Source organism: Pimephales promelas, chromosome 8 (genome assembly GCF_988280905.1).
Source record: "Pimephales promelas chromosome 8, fPimPro1.hap1.1, whole genome shotgun sequence".
In the NCBI taxonomy this organism is placed as follows: Eukaryota; Metazoa; Chordata; class Actinopteri; order Cypriniformes; family Leuciscidae; genus Pimephales; species Pimephales promelas.
This window is the reverse complement of record NC_142776.1, coordinates 28,436,539-28,454,581: the sequence shown is the minus strand read 5'-3', so window position 1 is coordinate 28,454,581 and position 18,043 is coordinate 28,436,539. Positions and strand designations below refer to the sequence as shown.

Sequence of the window (18,043 nt, the reverse complement as noted above, 5' to 3'; positions counted from 1 at the left end):
TATAGTCTCTCCAGCGAGTCCTAGGTCTTCCCCGGGACCTCCGCCCAGTAAAAAGATTTCTATTTGAAATAAATGCTGTTTTTTTGTAACTTTTTAAAATCAGAATTCTGAAAAAAGTATCAAAGATTATAAGAAAATAGAAAACCATTATTTTAGATTGTAGTAATATTTCACAATATTCCTGTTTTTGTTCTGTATTTTTGATTAAAAAATTGCAGCCTTGAGATTTCTTTAAAAAAACATGAAAAATTGTATGGTTTCCAAACTTTTGACCATATATATTTATGCCCCTTTTTTTACATTTGAGCCCCTGCTCTTGAGGAACTCTTTGTCACAGTCCTTCGTCTGTACCAGTCTGTCTTCGTCATCTGCACTACACTTCCCAGGATCCTCTTGTCTCTACTCCCGAACTCACTCCCTCATCAGCCACCTGTTCCTCGTCTGTTCATCATTTTCACCTGTTTGCACCTCATTATGTTTGATTCCCCTGTGTATTTAGTTCCCTCAGTTTCATTCAGTCTTTGTTGGTTTTTGTACTTATGTTATCCAGTGTTAGAGAGTGGTTCCTGTTTGTTTCTAGTCCGTTAGATGTTTAAAGTTTCAGTAAAGTTTTGAATTGGAGCTTTGCCTCTTCGGTCTCCTTCTTCTGCCTGCACTCAACACTCACCCTGTGACACTCTGCACATCCCTGGCACGCAACAACTATTTTTGGTGTATAAATGGCATTGGTATAAGGTATTAAGTTGGGGGGAACACTCTGGCTGGATGAATGACCCAACAGTGATCCATGTCAAAATGTTCACATATCAAGACAGTCTGAAATTATATAATACATTTATTTCAAACCAAGGCAGTCAAACAAGAACAAATGTTGGCAGTAGCCATGTGTAGCTTATTCCCCCCAGACTGCTTTTGATATTATGATGTATAAACATGTTTTATTTATGCACTTATTTATGGAATAAATTATACATAAATTGGAATACTTATATATATATATATATATATATATATATATATATATATATATATATATATATATATATAAAGTAGAGCTGAGGAATGAGGAAACCTCAATATAGATATAGATTATTGCCTAACTTCAGCTGATCTTAGTCATCGACTAGTAAACAGTGCGGCGTTCTGTTCTCAAACGCTCGACAGCGAACTCATGAGTCCAAAGATTAACATTACACTGATTTACATTTACATAGACTGTAAAAGAAAGGGTCCAATAGAAGTCAATTTCGTGGCTGGTGGGTGTCTATTACGGCACGTGATCCAATGAATACACGTTCTAAACATGACTGTCGTTGGTAATAACCAATCATGTTTCAGCTTTCAACAACGTTGTCCAATCCAAGTTGCTTGCCACACTGACATGCACCGAATAACAAATCATTTGACAACGCTAGTTTGCGACATGAGAGAACTATGGCTTCCTCCTTGATAAAGTGGTTAAGAGGATTATATGTTTTTTTCTTAACATGTCTCCTGTCCGTTTTTGCTTTTTTGAATTTAGAAGAATTAAATGAAATGAAATATGGAATACAGATTCTGCCCGACCCTGTTATTATGGGACAGGTAAGATTGTTTTGGCCAGAGATGCAGCTAGCTGTTTGTTTGCTACAGACAGTTAACGTATCTTTATGCACAGCTTGACGACTCAGACATTAAAGCCAATGCTTTACGTGATACGGGTTCCTAGTACTAAGTGTCTACTCGTCCAACACTGAATAGTAAAGCTGGTTAAGTAACGAGTGGGGAATTAGCTATGTGACATGAGGTTGTTAGACTGTCCACAGGTATGATTTAGGTCAGAGGTTTTCAAACTAGAGTCCGGTCCCGAGGGGGCCATAGGAGAGTGATAGGGGGTCTGCGTAAATGTTTACAGAATAGTAATAAAAATAAGATGAAAATAAATGAATAATCAAAACGTATATTAGAATAAATAACGTTAAGTAAATATACAATTAGATTAAATATAACAGCACTATAATGAGTAGAAAAAGTAATAGTATAACTTAATAGTAAGTAATAGACATTTATAATATTTATTTTCCACAGTATCAATTGGGTCTATACAGTAAACTTTCAATTTTTCGATTGTCAACAGGGCCTGTGGCATTTAAAAGAGAGAATACCCTTGCTATAGATTTTGCTTAATTATAACTATGAATTTTGGGGAAAACAAGATGGTAGAAATGTAGTGTACACTATGTTTCCACCTCTTCCTTGTTCTCCTTTTCTAATTCATTTTCTCTGTCTCTGTCATCTTCTTTCTGTTCCTGTTTTTAGATGGAAGATGTGATGTTGGTCTCTAACAAATACAAGCAGCTGTATGAGTGTCGTTTGCCAGCTCAGGCAGTGCGTTTCCATCAGGACCCGGTATCAGAGCCTGACATGCTGGGTTACAGTGGCCCAGGAGTCCCTGACCTCCTCAAGCCCATGCAGACTGCACCATGCCTGATTAAGGTGGACATGGCCTGCCTTCAATTCTATGTCACAGTGACTGTCACACTGAATAATATACACATCCACTGACACTGTTCTAGATATCACTAACTATCACAAATAGTTAATTTAGAAACTATGTTTGTTTCCATGTTTGTGTAAATAATCAACAAATTAATTATTGCCATTTGCTATGGACTTTTGTACACAATTGCCAATCAATACAAACTACAGTACATGTCACTGTGACTTGAACATTATTTATTTTGATGTGTTTATAGACCAAAGACTGGTGGACTTATGAGTTCTGCTATGGCCAGCACATCAGGCAATATCACTTAGAAGGTATGTTAGAACATTATGTCTAAATTATGTTTTGCAATGTCTAATTGAGTTGAATTGCATGTAGCCCCCATAAAACCCAAACACGGTAGCAACGTTAGCCCCCGTAAAAACTAGACTTGGCTGAACGATGTCACCCGTACTGCCAGACGCGAGTGTAGAAGGGCGGAAAGAATTTGAAAGAGAGATAAACTTCAAGCGTCGTTTCAGATACTTAGAGAGAGTTGGTGTTCTTATCAAAAAATTGTAAAAGCTGAAAAAACCAAGCATGTTTCTAAAATTATTTCTTCTAATGGTCACAATCCTCTTATCCTCAAGTTGGAGAGCGTTCTTATGAATGGCCCTGGCATTTCTGTAACTTGTTCTGCTGTTTTGAACCAGTTTGAGCCTGTTAGCTTGCCTTTTTTAGAAAAGATTATTGGTCAAATGAAGATCACTGGCTCCCCCAATGATGTGATTTCCCCCTCGTCTTTTTAAAGAGGTTATTCCTATAGTGGCATCCTGCATACTTGATATTGTTAATGTCAGTTTAACTGCTGGAGTCGTACCTCTGAGTTTTAAACATGCAGTTGTTCAACCCTTGTTAAGGAAACCTGGTCTGGACCGACTTCAGCTCTCTAATTATCGGTCTATCTCTAAGCTCCCTTTGCTTTCCATAATTATGGAGAATGTCGTTTATCTGCAGCTGAGCACATTTTGAATTGTGGCCTTACGGCTGCGTTCGATACAGTCGTCCACCAAATTTTATTGCCTCGGCTGGAAAACTGTGTGGGCATAAAGGGGTTGGCCTTAGCCAGGATTATGTCCTATTTGGAAGGCAGAAGTTTTTCAGTTCAAGTCAGTGATGCTGTGTTCTCTTCGGCTCCTCTGTTGTTCCTCAAGGGTCTGTCCTTGGACCGCTACTTTTTTTAATGTACCTGCTGCCTCTTGGGTCAATCTTCAGAAGTTATAACATTTCATTCCATTTTTATGCTGAAGACTGCCATATATATGTGCCGCTAAGTTAGTCAAAAACCCTTTTAGAGTGTCTGAATGAACGAGAGTAAAACTGAGTTTGTGTTATTTGCTCCTAGTGACTCAGCTACTGTGGTTCCTGTTGACCTGGGTTGTCTAACTCAAGACATGCCCCTGTGATTACAAACCTGGGAGTCAAGTTGGACTGTCATCTAAAATTTGATGCCCAAATTAGTGCAGTGGTGAAGACCAGCTTCATTCAGCTCAGGCAACTAGCCAAAGTAAAACCAGTTTTATGTCGGCATTGAAATTTTTATCACCACTCGTTTGGATTACAGTATTGTAATGTACTTTATATTGGTCGTAGCAAATCTCGGTTCAAAATGCAGCAGCTCGTGTTTTAACTGGAACTCGAAAATATGGTCATATCTTGCCCATCCTCCAGTCCCTCCAATGGCTCCCTATGCACTTTTGTACTGATTTTATAATTCTTTTATTTGTTTTTAAATGTCTGCATGGCCTGGCCCCCAGTACCTGTCTTATCTGCTTGTGCCCTTCACCCACCTTTCGTTCGCTCCAGTCGGCTGATCAGGCACTGCTGGTCGTCCCCAAGACCAAACGTAAATCTAGAGCTGACCGTGCATTTGCTGTTGCAGCTCCAAAACTCTGGAATGAACTGCCTTTGCACATCAGATTGACTGAGTCTCTTTCTGTTTTTAAATCCTGTCTCAAAACTCATTTATTTTCTTTGTCTTTTAATCTAATTTGAGGGTTGACTTTCAGTTTTGTTTTTACCATTAACAGGATAATTTGTGTAAACTTTTCATTTTCAATATATGTTCCATTTCTGTGATTATAGATTCAGAGATCAAGGGAGATGTGCTCTTTTTGGGATATTATGATTCAGAGTTCGACTGGACCAATGAAACTGCAAAGGTTAATGTGCTCAAATTGTTTACTCGTGTAAGATGTAATTCATCTTTTGAAAGTTTCTGAAAATGGAGTAATTAGGAATTCTGATACTAGTAATTATTTTAAATTTATAGCTGATAATTAATACTTGCAATATTATAGACTAATGAAAGTGCATTATTTGCATGCTGCCATCTTTGTAGTTATTGTGTATATATTTATGTACTTGACATTTTTATATATATATATATATATATATAAATAAATAAAACACACATATGTATATATAATCTTTTTTTTAATTTATTTAAATTTGCTGATATGTTTTCTTTTTTCAGGCATCTAAGCAGCATAAACTGAAGAGGTATCATAGTCAGTCATATGTCAATGGCTCTAAATGTGACTTGAATGGCAATCCCAGAGAGACGGAAGTCAGAGTAAGATCGCACACACTTACAAAGTGCCACCGCTTATTTCCAGGCCAGGAATTTACTATTGAAGTCAATCTGAAAACACAATACATATGTGGGTGCCTAGTATCCTTTATTTCAATTAAGACTAATCTTACTACTAAAGACAAAAGTATTCATTGTTTAAGGTGTGTAAAATAACTTTAATTCAGTGCATTAAATTGACCAAAGAAAAACAGTAAAGAATTTTACATTGTTACAAAAAAACTATTTCTAAGAATCCTGATTTTTTTTTTTAAATCAAGGTTTTCACAAATATATTAAGCAGAAAAACTGGTTTTAACATTAATAATAAGAAGAAATGTTACTTGAGCATTTCTGAAGGATCATGTCATGTGACACTGAAGACTGGTGTAATGATGCTGAAAATTCAGCTTAGCTGAAAACCTGTTTTTAAAGTGTAATAATAATTCACAACATTGATTTTTCAAAATCAATGCACATTTTTTTTAAAAATCAACACACTGTTTTTTTCTGTAATTTTAATCAAATAAATGCAGTCTTGAAGAGCATAAGAGACTTCTTTTTTTATAATATCAGAAATTGTACCGACCTCAAACTTTGAACATAAGTGGACAACAACATACAATTGTATTGTGCATATGGAATGGGAGCATTATATCCCAACATCTATTGGAAAGCCTTCCCAGTGGAGTGGAAGCAGTTAAAGATGGCCAAGAAGTTTTTTTTAAATAAAATTTTAAGAAGACTATATAAATGTGCTAAAATTGATGCTACTGTTTTAAGGCTGTTTTAATGTTTTTTTTGTTGTTGTTGTTGTTGTTGTTCTTTTTAAACAGTTTGTGTGCGAGGAGGGCTCGAGTGACTATATTGCACGGGTAGATGAACCTCAGTCCTGCCGCTACGTCTTGACAGTACACACCTCTCGTACCTGCCAGCACCCCCTCCTTCAGCCTCCTTCCACCACCAAGCCGCAAGGCATTGTGTGCCAACCCGCTCTCAGTCCCCAGCAATATATGGACTATGTCAAGGCTCAAGTCTGTAAGTACGAGAAGTGTGGGTTTTTTTTTTTTTACCTCCATCAGGGCCTTGTCATAGTCATATTGGGCAATATATCAAATATGGATCATATGTTTGAAATGATTTTGTTGGTGGTACAAAATTAGCCCGAATTAAGCCCGATTTGCAAATTGTTGCACTCGCCGACAGGACAGGGTGTTATCGCGGACAAATCGCAGGTCTTTAGCAGGCGATGAACGCTCGTCAATCTGTTAGTATGAAAGAGCCAACAACGCATCAAAGACACTTGCTGACGTGTCGCTGAGCCCAGAAAAATATCTAGCATGCTAGATATCCAGAGCTGTTGCACAACCCTACCTAACGTGATGTCATGAGCTACAGCCAATCAGAGCAAGGCATGGGTTGAGGTCACCGGGTAAATCTTATTTTTTCTTTTTTTGCATTTTTTTCTCAGAGCAAATCATTGCGCAAACAGTTTGCAGCACTTTTTTCTGTCTGACGTCCATATTCGCGTGTTGTGTTCTTCTTCGCTGGGTATTGGCGTGCATGCCATTTCTTGTAATTTCCGGTTCGTTTTATCGCTATTTTTCATGACAAAACGTGGTTTGTAGACAAGATGGAATCGTTGGGTGACAGAGTTGTTGTCAACTCGTGTAGTGCGTTACCTCCTGTTGCGGATCAATCACGTTGTGTTGTGTGGTCAACAGCTCAACAACTTGAACACTCCTGATTTCACAGAGAGCAAGTCATGTAGTGTGACCTGCACAGTTCAGCCTGACGTTCAGTGTGTAGTGTGATCTAAGCATAACACGTTTTCGTAACATCTCAGATTTAAATATGAGTGATGTGAATCAGAATATGTGTGTATATATTTATATATACACTCTATATCTATATCTGTGTGTTTATTTATATATATATATATATAGAGAGAGACAGAGATATGGTTAAATGGTTATTTCGGATTTATTTTCAACAAGATTTTGTACTGTGCTTCATGCTTTTTTTTAATCTATTTGAATACTTTTATTGTTTCGTAATTGTTGGAACAAAAACAAACTTTAAATATCGAAATAAACTTTGAAATGTGAATCAGCAGAAGAATAAAGCATACTGAGATTGATGGTTTTAAGATATATCCTCAACCCAGATCCAGCACACTGGTGTTTTACCTAGGAGAGATGACCTATATCATATCATTTGTTAATTACAGAAAGGGCCTACATGGTTACAATAACAAGGATATGAATCGCATGATTCAGATATAGAGAATTCTTTCGAAGCTTAATCAGACATTAGGAGTTTGTATTATCACTCATTACACCATTCATGGAAAAAGTCTCCGGTGCACAAGTGATGAGGTGAGATCTCCAGAGATGCAATCAGCCTATATTTAATCATACACTGTTCTGTAATTGATGCATTATTTTTAGCACATAGACATCTCTCTTTGTATCACTCTCTCTTCCTCATTTTCTGTGCTTAGCTGACACTAAACGTAAAGTGGAGCAGATCTCGGAGGAGCTCAAGAACTTGGATGAAATTCTGTCCAAAGATGACAAGAACAACGGATTGCAGGATGACAAAACAGATGAGGATCCTGTAGTCCATTCAGATGAGTCTCCAGTTTCAGTGTCAGAAACCAAAGGTTAGCATCCTAACAATGATTTGGGCTAATTTGACTTATATTATCGACACAACACCCTTTTAGGCATGAGTGTAAATCATGCAGTTGCAACTGAATGCACTGGGTGGCACTGTGTACAAATGACATTGAGGTGGTGAGACATGATGCCATGTGCTTTCAGTATCCCAGGCAATGTTCAGACTGCCAGCAAAAATCAGCAATTTTTTTTTTATCCAAATGGCTTTTAAAAAAAAAATCTGGATGGCAAAAAAAAAAAAAAAAAGCAAATGAAGTCAGATCATTTTCAAATCTGATTCAAACCACATTTGGAGGTGAGCTGGCATGGCATTAAACTTTAAACTAAGAAATTAAATAGTCTTTTGCGTCACTCTAATGCGACACACAATGATAATGTCAAAACCGGTGATGGAAATGCCACATTCCTTGGTGCACAGCGAAACAAGCTGTGACTACAGCACATAACATCAATATACCAGTCTCGTCATTGCTGAGTTTTTCTTGTGCAACAGAGGAGTTTTGCACCACCCTGACTCGACAGGGTGCTTATTTGGACATATCTTGCATATTTCCTGCATCCGTTTTAAAATCCTCGTCAAAAACCTGGGTAAGCCTATGTCGTTAACAAAGCAACCCATGCAGATACATTGGTCATGTCTACACAAATGACACAAATCTTATTTGATCACTTGAAATTAATAGTGTGGACCGTATGCTTGATAATATCTGATTTGGGGGAATGAAATTTTCCTGCAGTCTGAACATAGCCCTACATAATTAGAACATGTGCAACAATTGTGGACCAATGTAACATCTGGTTCCTGGAGCAAAACTATTTGAGAACCACCACTTTACAGTATTTGACATCCTAACTACATAATTACTCAAAATGCTCCTCCCTTATCTCTTTCGATAGACCAGATACACAATGCAGTTCAATCTGGTTGTCAGTTCACAGTTAGTGCTTAAAGGGATAGTTCACTTTGAAATTAATTTTTGATATGTTTTAGCTTACCTCAAGGGCATCCAAGATGTTGGTGTCTTTGTTTCCACAGTATTTTCAATTTTGAAATTTTTCAGTCAAACCGTTGTTGTCTATCTGTCATACACTGGAGGCCACCAAAAAGCATGCACAGAGAAGTCAAAATTAAACATGATTTAATGACTCGTAAATGTAAGTACACATTGATGGCCTAAGACACGAAACGAGCGGTTTTTGTGAGAAAACGAACAGTATTTATATCGTTTTTACCTCGTGTAATCACAGTGACGTCCAAGTGATCTGAATCAGTTGTGCAATGTCCAACTGAACCGAACTGAATCAGTTCAATGTTACGCCGGAAGTAATCGCTTGCGCGTGACGTCACACAATATTTTTCGGAAGTTTTACCTTTTACTAAACATATTTAGATATACCGAAATCGTCTTCCATTGCGGTTTCCCGTATATCTAAATATGTTTAGTGAAAGGTAAAACTTCCGAAATATCTGAATATACGAAGAGTGACGTCGACGCGCAAGCGATCACTTCCGGCGCATGCGCAGACCGAAGCGCCCGTGGCGTCAGATCATTTTGTCATGGCTATGATTACAAGAGGTAAAAACGATATAAATACTGTTCGTTTTCTCACACAAACCGCTCGTTTTGTGTCTTAGGCCATCAATGTGTACTTACATTTACGAGTCATTAAATCATGTTTAATTTTGACTTCTCTGTGCATGCTTTTTGGTGGACCCCCTTAGCCTCCAGTGTATGACAGATAGACAAGAACGGTTTGACTGAAAAATGTCAAAATTGAAAATACTGTGGAAACAAAGACACCTACATCTTGGATGCCCTTCAGGTAAGCTAAAACAAAAAATTAATTTCAAAGTGAACTATCCCTTTAATCCCTTTCAGGAATTTAAGGGAGTGACAACCACATTCTTACAGCCTTACAAACAGAAACAAAGCGCCTCTGTGAAATATGGTTTAGTTCAAATTGTAGAACATAAGGAGTCTTTGGGCCATGCAAATGTATTTAAAACAAAAATAGCATACACCAAACAGGCAAGACAGAACTGGTTACTATATATATATATATATATATATATGAAGAGTTCAGATGCAAAAGCCTCTAAGTGCCATTTGAAATTTTCTTCTAGAATGATCATTTTTATCAAGCTTGTATATTTAAGTTCAGTGATTTCACTTAAATGGCAATGATAATTACCTATTAATTGTTATTTAAGTGAAATTACTGAACTTAAATATACAAGTTTGATAAAAATCATCAATAAAGAAGAAAATTTCAAATGGCATTTAGAGGCTTTTGCATCTGAACTCTTCATATATACATATATATATAGGGGAATCACATTTAAATGCAGTTGTCTATAACTTAACTGCGTGTATGTGGCCTATTATAATGTTCATTTTCAAATCCTCATGTTTTAATAAAACATAGCTGATGTATGCTTGTTTGTGCGTTTATATATATGTAGTTTGTAGTCTATTTCGTTTTTTTTTTTTTTAGCTTTCTACTTTCCTTATCATTAGCCGTTCCTGTGCAGCATTCAAAAAGAATGACATCTGTGTGTGCATGTTTGTGTGCTAACAGAGACCGAAGTAGCTGAAGTGGACTCTGTGAGTGAAGAGCCGGGGGATAAGGACTTCTGGGAGGGAGTGACCAAACCAGCAAGCACAGAATCAAGCACACCTGACTCAGAGGTACAGCCTCATTAAAGCACCTCTTCACTCGATATATCTAACTGGTCCTACTCGAACTGCTCCAAGTCGGATTCAAACTGGATTCACCGACGTGGGAGGCTGCAGCCTTTAGCGCACCTCTTGAGGCCCATAACACTCACGCCACTAAACCTCACTCTCTTCCTGGTCATGGCACTAAATGTAACCAATCCTGCTCAACCTGCTCTGAGAGGGATCTCTGGCGTGGGATGTGGGCGTGCTAACAAGAGCGCTAAAGATTGCAGTCTCCAGTGTCAGTTGCTAGCGTGCCTCTTAAGGCCAGGGGAGAGAGGTTTACATGCACAGCTCTTACTGGCCTATGTTACACTCACCCCCCTAAACCTCACTCCCATCCGGGTCACGGCACCAAATGTAACTGGTCCTACTTGACCCGCTTCAGGTGGGATTCAAACCGTGGTCTCTGGTGTTGGAGGTGGGCATGCTAACAAGAACGCTAAAAACCCCTGTCTCTGGCCACTGGAACAATCTTTCCTAAAACGCATTAAATGCATTAAACAACCACAGAAACCGAAAATTCTCAGGCCAGCAGCAAGTGTCCAAATTTCAATTGTAACCGTTCTATTTCATCAGAACCAATCTTAAAACAGGGCTTTAAGTGTGAAATACCAAACTTGTCTTTTAATGAATCTTTTAAGGGGGCATTGATTATAATCATGTTTTACAACTGTTTTACAGACCCCTCAGGAGCCTCAGGACAACCAATTACATGAAAATAACTGTAAGACAATTATTCACAGTTCAAGTAGACGTGGTTTCATTATAGCATCAATCAAATTGTCCTTAAATTAAAACGATGCACCTTCCTCACTTTCTCTGTGGTCATCTTTCTATTTTTTGTACAGTATTTGGGGAGGAAAAGTTTAATTTTAAAATCATAACAGACCCTGCAGACCTCATGAAGTTTGTACAACACCTCAGAGAGAGCAACCAGAAGGTGAGTATTTTTTATTTGGACTGTCACAGACATATAGCCATTTGGCGAGTATTGCCCAATAACGGTTCTTGTTTGGCAAAAATTGATATGACCATTCATTTTTGCGCTCTATGTTCAGAACAAGAAAGCCGAAATAGAAAAAGAGAGCCAGCAATCATCTCAGAAGAGAGAAACAGAGGAGGAAGTAAACAAAGAGAGGACATCGGAACGGGAAGTGGAGGTGGAGGTGGAGGTAGAGGAAGGGGATGAGGATGAAAGATTGCTGCAGGAGTTTGAGGATGAGATGGCAGATCTGTCCGTTCCCTCCTCCAAGATAGAAGAGATAAAAGAAGAGATGCAGAAGGAGTTCGACAACATCATAGAGGAAGTATGAATTATTACTGTTATAGACTACGGTGTATGTACAAATCAGCCAAAAGATGTGGCTGTGAATATACGCTATCTTATCTCCTAGGCTCAGCAGGAGTTAGAGAATGAAGGTCTTAAGGGTGAGTTTGATCGCTCTCAGGCTACACAAACTCTAGAGAACACACTGGGGAAACTTCTGGACCGTCTTGAAGACAAGACCGAACATGAGAGTGAACCAGAAACAGAAAAAAATACAGAAATGCATAAAAGCACACACTCGTCGCAAAAGGCAGAAGGAGATCCTTCTCCTGGCAGCCCAAACCTGCTTCCCAAAACGCCAGGTAAATATAGAGAATGAATGCTGAGTGAATGAATGAACAGATGGTAGAATGGATGGCTCATTCTCATTGCTTGTAACTTTCGCCTTTGCACCCCAGGCATTCATATAACTTGCTTATCAGCATATTATACTATACATATATATATAGTATAATATCTGTAAATGTATGCATGATGCATCTATAAATGCATTATACACTGGCTCCAAAACAAACAAATGATGCTAGACCTTTTCGCTTCACTTTTAATTTAACTGATTAACCTTTTTACTGCTCCCAAGGATATGTTATTATATATATATGTTTTTTTTAAAATATATCACTGTTCAGAAGTTTAGAGTCCGTAATAAATTCTTTGTTTTTGAAAATACTATATAAATTAATGCAGCCTTCATGAGCATATTTAAAATACAGTAAAACCATAATTTTGTGAAATACTTTTCTATGTTGATCCGTTTTAAAAAAGTAATTTTTATTGTATACTCAGTGTCACATGATCCTTCAGAAATCATTCTAATATGCTGATTTGGTGCTTAAGAAACATTTCTTATCATTATCAATGCAAAAACAGTTGTGCTGCTTAATTTTTTTGTGTGAAAACCATGATATATTTATTATAATTTATTTGAAAAAGAAGTCTTTGGTAACATGTTTTTATGAACATGTAGTGTTCTGTCGATGTATTCTCAACAAATGATGCTCCAAATACTTTTTGGGGCCACTGTATACTTTACATTCATGATCAAATCATTGTCACAACTAACACTAATACTACACCGTTTCATGCTTTTGTGCAACTTTGACTTAGCCATTGATGTTGTTAGAGAGAGACTATAATGCGTGAAATGGGGAGCGGGAATTTTCCGCTGTGTCTGCGGTAACCTCCCCTTCCCTCTGTCTCTCATCACCCAAGCCCAAGCGGGCAGCAGTGGCGAGCAGGTAAAAGTCAGGGTGACTAAGTATAAGGTGGGCGGAGGTGTGGCTGCAGGAACGGTTACCGGGGGCAACGATGATGATGATGAGGGGGGTGTGAAGGTGAAGGAACTGGGCGAGGGCGACCCCCAGTGGCAGCAGATTCAGGAAGTGGTCAAAGAGCAGCTAGAGAGAGCCGGCATCAAGGCCGAAGGTAGGCCGGAACACACACATCTAAAGAATTCTTATTTCCCTGTGTGTGTCTGTGTGAATGGAGCAAAGACTTTTTTCATTCTGAAATCTCGAACTATTCTTCTGCCTGGTCTTTGCTTTGAGTACATTTACATTTATTCATTTAGCAAAGCGACGTAAAAATGAGTAATACAAGATGCAATTAACACAAGTACTTGTAATACAAAGTTTCACACATCGTTTAGAATAATACAAACTAGAACAGAGACGAAGAATTTTCTTTTTCTCAGCAGGATGCAGTATGTGTTCACGGAAGTAATAAGTTTTTTCTGTAGCTTTTGTCTGATTGTCTTCTCTTTGACTCTATTCCACTATTCAAGATTAACCCTCTAGGGTTTTTTGGGGATCCTTGATATGTTTTGACATGCTGTGACATTTGTGCTTTTTTCAGTTGCATATAAACATATTAATGGCACAGGTGAAATTACACTCTATTTAGCACAAACAAGGCTACCATAATATGCGAGCAACATGTTTGTATTCTTGAGAGAATATTGTTTATGCGTGATTATTGAAAAAACTAAAAATGAAAGTTTCTGAAATATGGCTACAAAACACATACTAAATATACGTCCACAAGACTGAACTAATGGATGTTGTGGCCTAAAGTTTTTTTTTTTTCTTCAAAATTATCTGAAAATCATCCTGCCTTTTCATTCACATAACACAATAGAACGCAAAACTCGCATCATGTTTATTTTTCTTTATTTGAGGAAAAGCAGAACACTTTGTATTTATTGTGAGTGTCCACAAAAAAATAGAAACTTAACAGGATCTAATGATGTACAACACTTATGTAAGATCAAAATCAACAGAGTATTTTGAGTCTCTTTTGTACTGATAAAAAAAAAAGTGAGGCGGTATCGCCGGCGATACCGTGGACCTCAGAGGGTTAAGGCACTTCTAAACTTTATGATTTTCATAGATGCCAATGAGTTTCTTTTTCCCTTGATGCTGGCTTTTGGCGTGGGTGTAGAGACATTCATGGTGGTCTTTTTTTCTGCTTTGAAAGAAAACAACATGATAGCTTTAGTAGTGTATTCTCACTCTTGTCAGTACAGGCTGTTGATTCCACTTTCCTGGTTTTGGAGAAGTTGTTCAGCCTTATAGAATGTGAAGATTTAGGAATATGACAGCGCTTCATTTGTCCATCCCACAGCCTTCATCACCTTCTCTGCATGCATCATTTCTATCACTGCTTTTTTCCTCTATCAACTGTGTGCATGGGAATGGAAAAATAGTCATTTTGTTTCTGTTTGTGTATAACAGTATATTTGTTTAGATTAACATATTTTGTTTATAATGACTAAGTATTTCGGACCTGTTTTTCAGGAAAGATTGAGGTGAAAATTTTGACCCGTAAGACAGCAGAGGAAGCGGGAGATCAGTGGCTCACTGAGGAGGATACAAAATCATTTAGAGAGCTTCTCATCAACCTTTTGGTATGAATCTGCACATACTACTTTACAGGCAGCATGTAAAAAGCAACACCTGTAAGTTCTCGATCTGGTCACAAATTAAATAGGACATGAGTGCAATAGTACAGCACTGTGAATTCAGAGAATATTTTCACCCTCACACAAAACGCATGACTGCGCAGATTCCTATTTAAATGACTGAATATCACAGTAGTGTTAGTTTAGGTTACTTTATGGGTAAACTAGTTTTACAGTCTGAGAGGCAGGACATCCTTAAAACTTTGTTGACCACAACATAGCATGTAACATACAAAACATTAAAACTCATAAAAACAGGTAGTAACAAAAAAAGAGGCACACTAAACACTACATGACCCAGTTGTTTATGCGTTTTATGCAAATAATTTTATTGTGTAACATAATGATTGCCTATGGTACAAAACTGTGTGACCGCACCTTAACAACTGATTAGAGAAAACTTTATTTAAATAATGCATTTCTTGACTCCTTTAAAAACTACAGATACTGATAATTTCAGTCTGACCAGCACATCTCAGCATGGATTGTTTTGGAAATAATGTTTAACCAGTGTTGGGAAAGTTCACTTTCTTCATGAACTAGTTCAAAGTTCAGTTCACACATTTTAAAAAGAACTAGTTGAGTTCATAGTTCATACTTCAAAAAATGAACTAGTTCATAGTTTCTTATCAAATTATTGCCACAGCCCATATACAACCACAGACAACAATTATTTTATCGACGGCAAAGTTTGCACAGAAATGAGGCCTTTCCGACCTCATCATAAAACCTGTTTAAATGATTATACGACGCCTCCTCGCTTGCTGCTTTGTCGACGGCTGCTGGGGTGCGACATTGCTGGCTAGTGTTGCCAGATTGGGTGTTTTTTTGCTACATATTAAGGCCTGTTTACTTTAAGACCTGTTTAGCCGGATTTTCGCCTGGAAGGCTCTATAGAAATCTGGCACCCTATTGTACGAAGTTAAACTTAGAGAGCGTTCGTTCACAGAGTAGACACCAGAATGAATGCGTTCATCACGCAGTAATACTGTACGTTCAGTTCACGTTCACCCAAAATATGAATGCGTTCAATGAACGATCAGGCACAACACTGTGTTTAACAAGTTATATTGGACTCAACAGCAAACCCATAGTTCTCAGCCAAGTAAAGTAAATATTAGAAGGCAGCCATTAGAGGCAAATTGGCAAAAAATATAAAGGGGCAGGGAGGGTGGCAACTACATTATGACCGTTTTTAATGCAAAAAAAACTTAGTTATTAGCCCTCAATCGGGTCATGGGGTCTATACGACCCCAATTGATGTTTCCTTAATAAGAAAAGCTTCCCTTCATCTCAGTGGAATAAGATTTTGTGACTTTTCATACATTATCTATCTATACACACACACAAAAAAAAACTGGGCTTGATTCGGTTGTTCTGAAGGTATGTAAAAAAATGTTTACACTTCTGGTCATCGGGGTATGACCCCACATTGAAATGAATTGGAAATCTGAAAAAAACTAAATATATTTTCTTCATTTGTCAAAAAAAAAAAAAAAATCCGGCATAAATCTGAAAATTTTTACACAGAAATGAAGGCCTAGTACTAGAGCATAAATGCAATGCATCATAAAAAAATAATATTTCGTATGCAAGCTAATAGTGTGGTTGAGGATTTGTGTGGTAAATGTGTACAAAAGTACTTTATATCTTCAAAAACACAGCATTAATGAATAGATGAGAAGTAAACAAAAAAATGATATATTATTTGTATGATATTATTTTTTTGTACAATTACTCAATCAATTGTTGGGGTCGTATAGACCCCGAAAGCCCAGAAGTGTAAACAGGAAACCAAGACCATTTGAAGGTTAATATGAGTTTAAATAATGTTTTATTTATTAAATAATGTACATATTTCAGTGCAAGTTAATTGATGTTCACTCTCTTTGTGTGCAGACTGGAGGTACAGAGGAAGTGTATAAAGAGCAGAAGAGACAGCAAGAGTTGGAGAACAACTACAAATTTGTCTGGGGAGAAAAACAGGAGGAGAGCCAGTCCACAGGAAACAGTGAATCTGATGAAGCAGACTTTTGAGCCTTTACCTCTTCTCTCAAGCACTTTTAACTTGAAGAAGGGCAGCCAGCGTTCTCTGAACTCTGAACTCTAAGCCACCTGGTTGTCACTTTACAGTGTGCATGGCAACCAAACTCCTCTCTCAGACTGTTTAAGTCATGTGATCCCTGTAAAGGGTTCAGTCCACGGCCGTGAATTCTGATTATCCTGTATGAGCATCTGTAAGTTGTTTATACTGTATCTTGCCTGTTTTCCGTTTGGGATTTATTTTTTTTTAAATATACAAATATACTTCATGTTTCAGTTGTGTTGCGCTTTATGTCTGTGTGTGACCGTCTGTGAAACAGACCTTCCTTCTCTTTCACATGGAAACAAAACATCAGTTAGTATGCATTTCAAAGTTTATTTTGAAAAGGCAGTCTGGACATACGTAGCCTCATTACTGGACAGTGCTGTTAAAATGCTGTTGATAATTGATGTGTGCAATATGGAGCTTGATGCAGAGTCACCGTAATGGCAGGGCGTTGACAATAACTGCTTCAGCAATTATTCGTATTATTTTATAAATTGGACTTCTTTGAAAACACCTACGGCTTCTTCAACAAATTCTTGCCATGCACTAAGCAAAATATTTAGTGTACAGCTTCAGTTTTGTCTTAATTCATGTTCTTAATTTAAAAATTAAACAAAAAACTTTTGCTGAACATTGGAATCTAATGCATTTAAGCACTGCTTCCATGTCCCCAGCAGATAAGGGCTCTTTTTGTTGTAAATGCTTTGGTCGATTGTAAATAATGTTGCTACAGCACTTGATTTGTTTGTTAATAAGACATACTTTCCATTTATAATTTCTAACATAAGCACAATTTTTGTGAGGGAATGAGAGTGGTTACAGCTGCTGTAAGGAATTAATCATTTCTTTTAGTATTTGACAGATACCATTAAAATATTTATGTCCATATTGTCTCTGGCAGCCCCAAGGGTGGGCAGATAGATAGGTACATTGAGGAAAATAAGTATTTGAACACCCTGCCATTTTGCAAGTTCTCCCACTTAGAAATCATGGAGGGGTCTGAAATTGTCGTCGTAGGTGCATGTCCACTGTGAGAGAAATAATAATAAATAAAAAATCCAGAAATCACAATGTATGATTTTTTAAAACTATTTATTAGTATGATACAGCTGCAAATAAGTATTTGAACACCTGAGAAAATCAATGTTAATACTGTAGCCTTTGTTTG

The 18,043-nt window shown here is 37.4% G+C and overlaps 1 protein-coding gene across 3 annotated transcripts; it reads left to right on the top strand.

Moving 5' to 3' along the window:
* Nucleotides 1-1,393: 1,393 nt before the first annotated feature.
* On the top strand, nt 1,394-17,098 carry os9 (OS9 endoplasmic reticulum lectin). 3 transcript variants are annotated; one of them, XM_039689161.2, is made up of 15 exons: nt 1,395-1,584; nt 2,299-2,475; nt 2,736-2,799; nt 4,610-4,686; nt 5,001-5,099; nt 5,933-6,134; nt 7,600-7,761; nt 10,358-10,467; nt 11,182-11,224; nt 11,349-11,440; nt 11,559-11,807; nt 11,895-12,129; nt 13,040-13,252; nt 14,623-14,732; nt 16,686-17,098. In XM_039689161.2, exons 1-15 carry the CDS (start codon nt 1,435-1,437, stop codon nt 16,821-16,823), a joined length of 2,121 nt encoding a protein of 706 aa, XP_039545095.2. In that variant the 5' UTR covers nt 1,395-1,434; the 3' UTR covers nt 16,824-17,098. The 3 variants fall into 3 exon arrangements, with proteins under 3 accessions (XP_039545096.2, XP_039545095.2, XP_039545094.2); XM_039689160.2 differs by having other exon boundaries at nt 4,610-4,713; XM_039689162.2 differs by lacking the exon at nt 13,040-13,252 and having other exon boundaries at nt 1,394-1,584; nt 4,610-4,713; nt 16,686-16,846.
* The last annotated feature ends 945 nt before the right edge of the window (nt 17,099-18,043 follow it).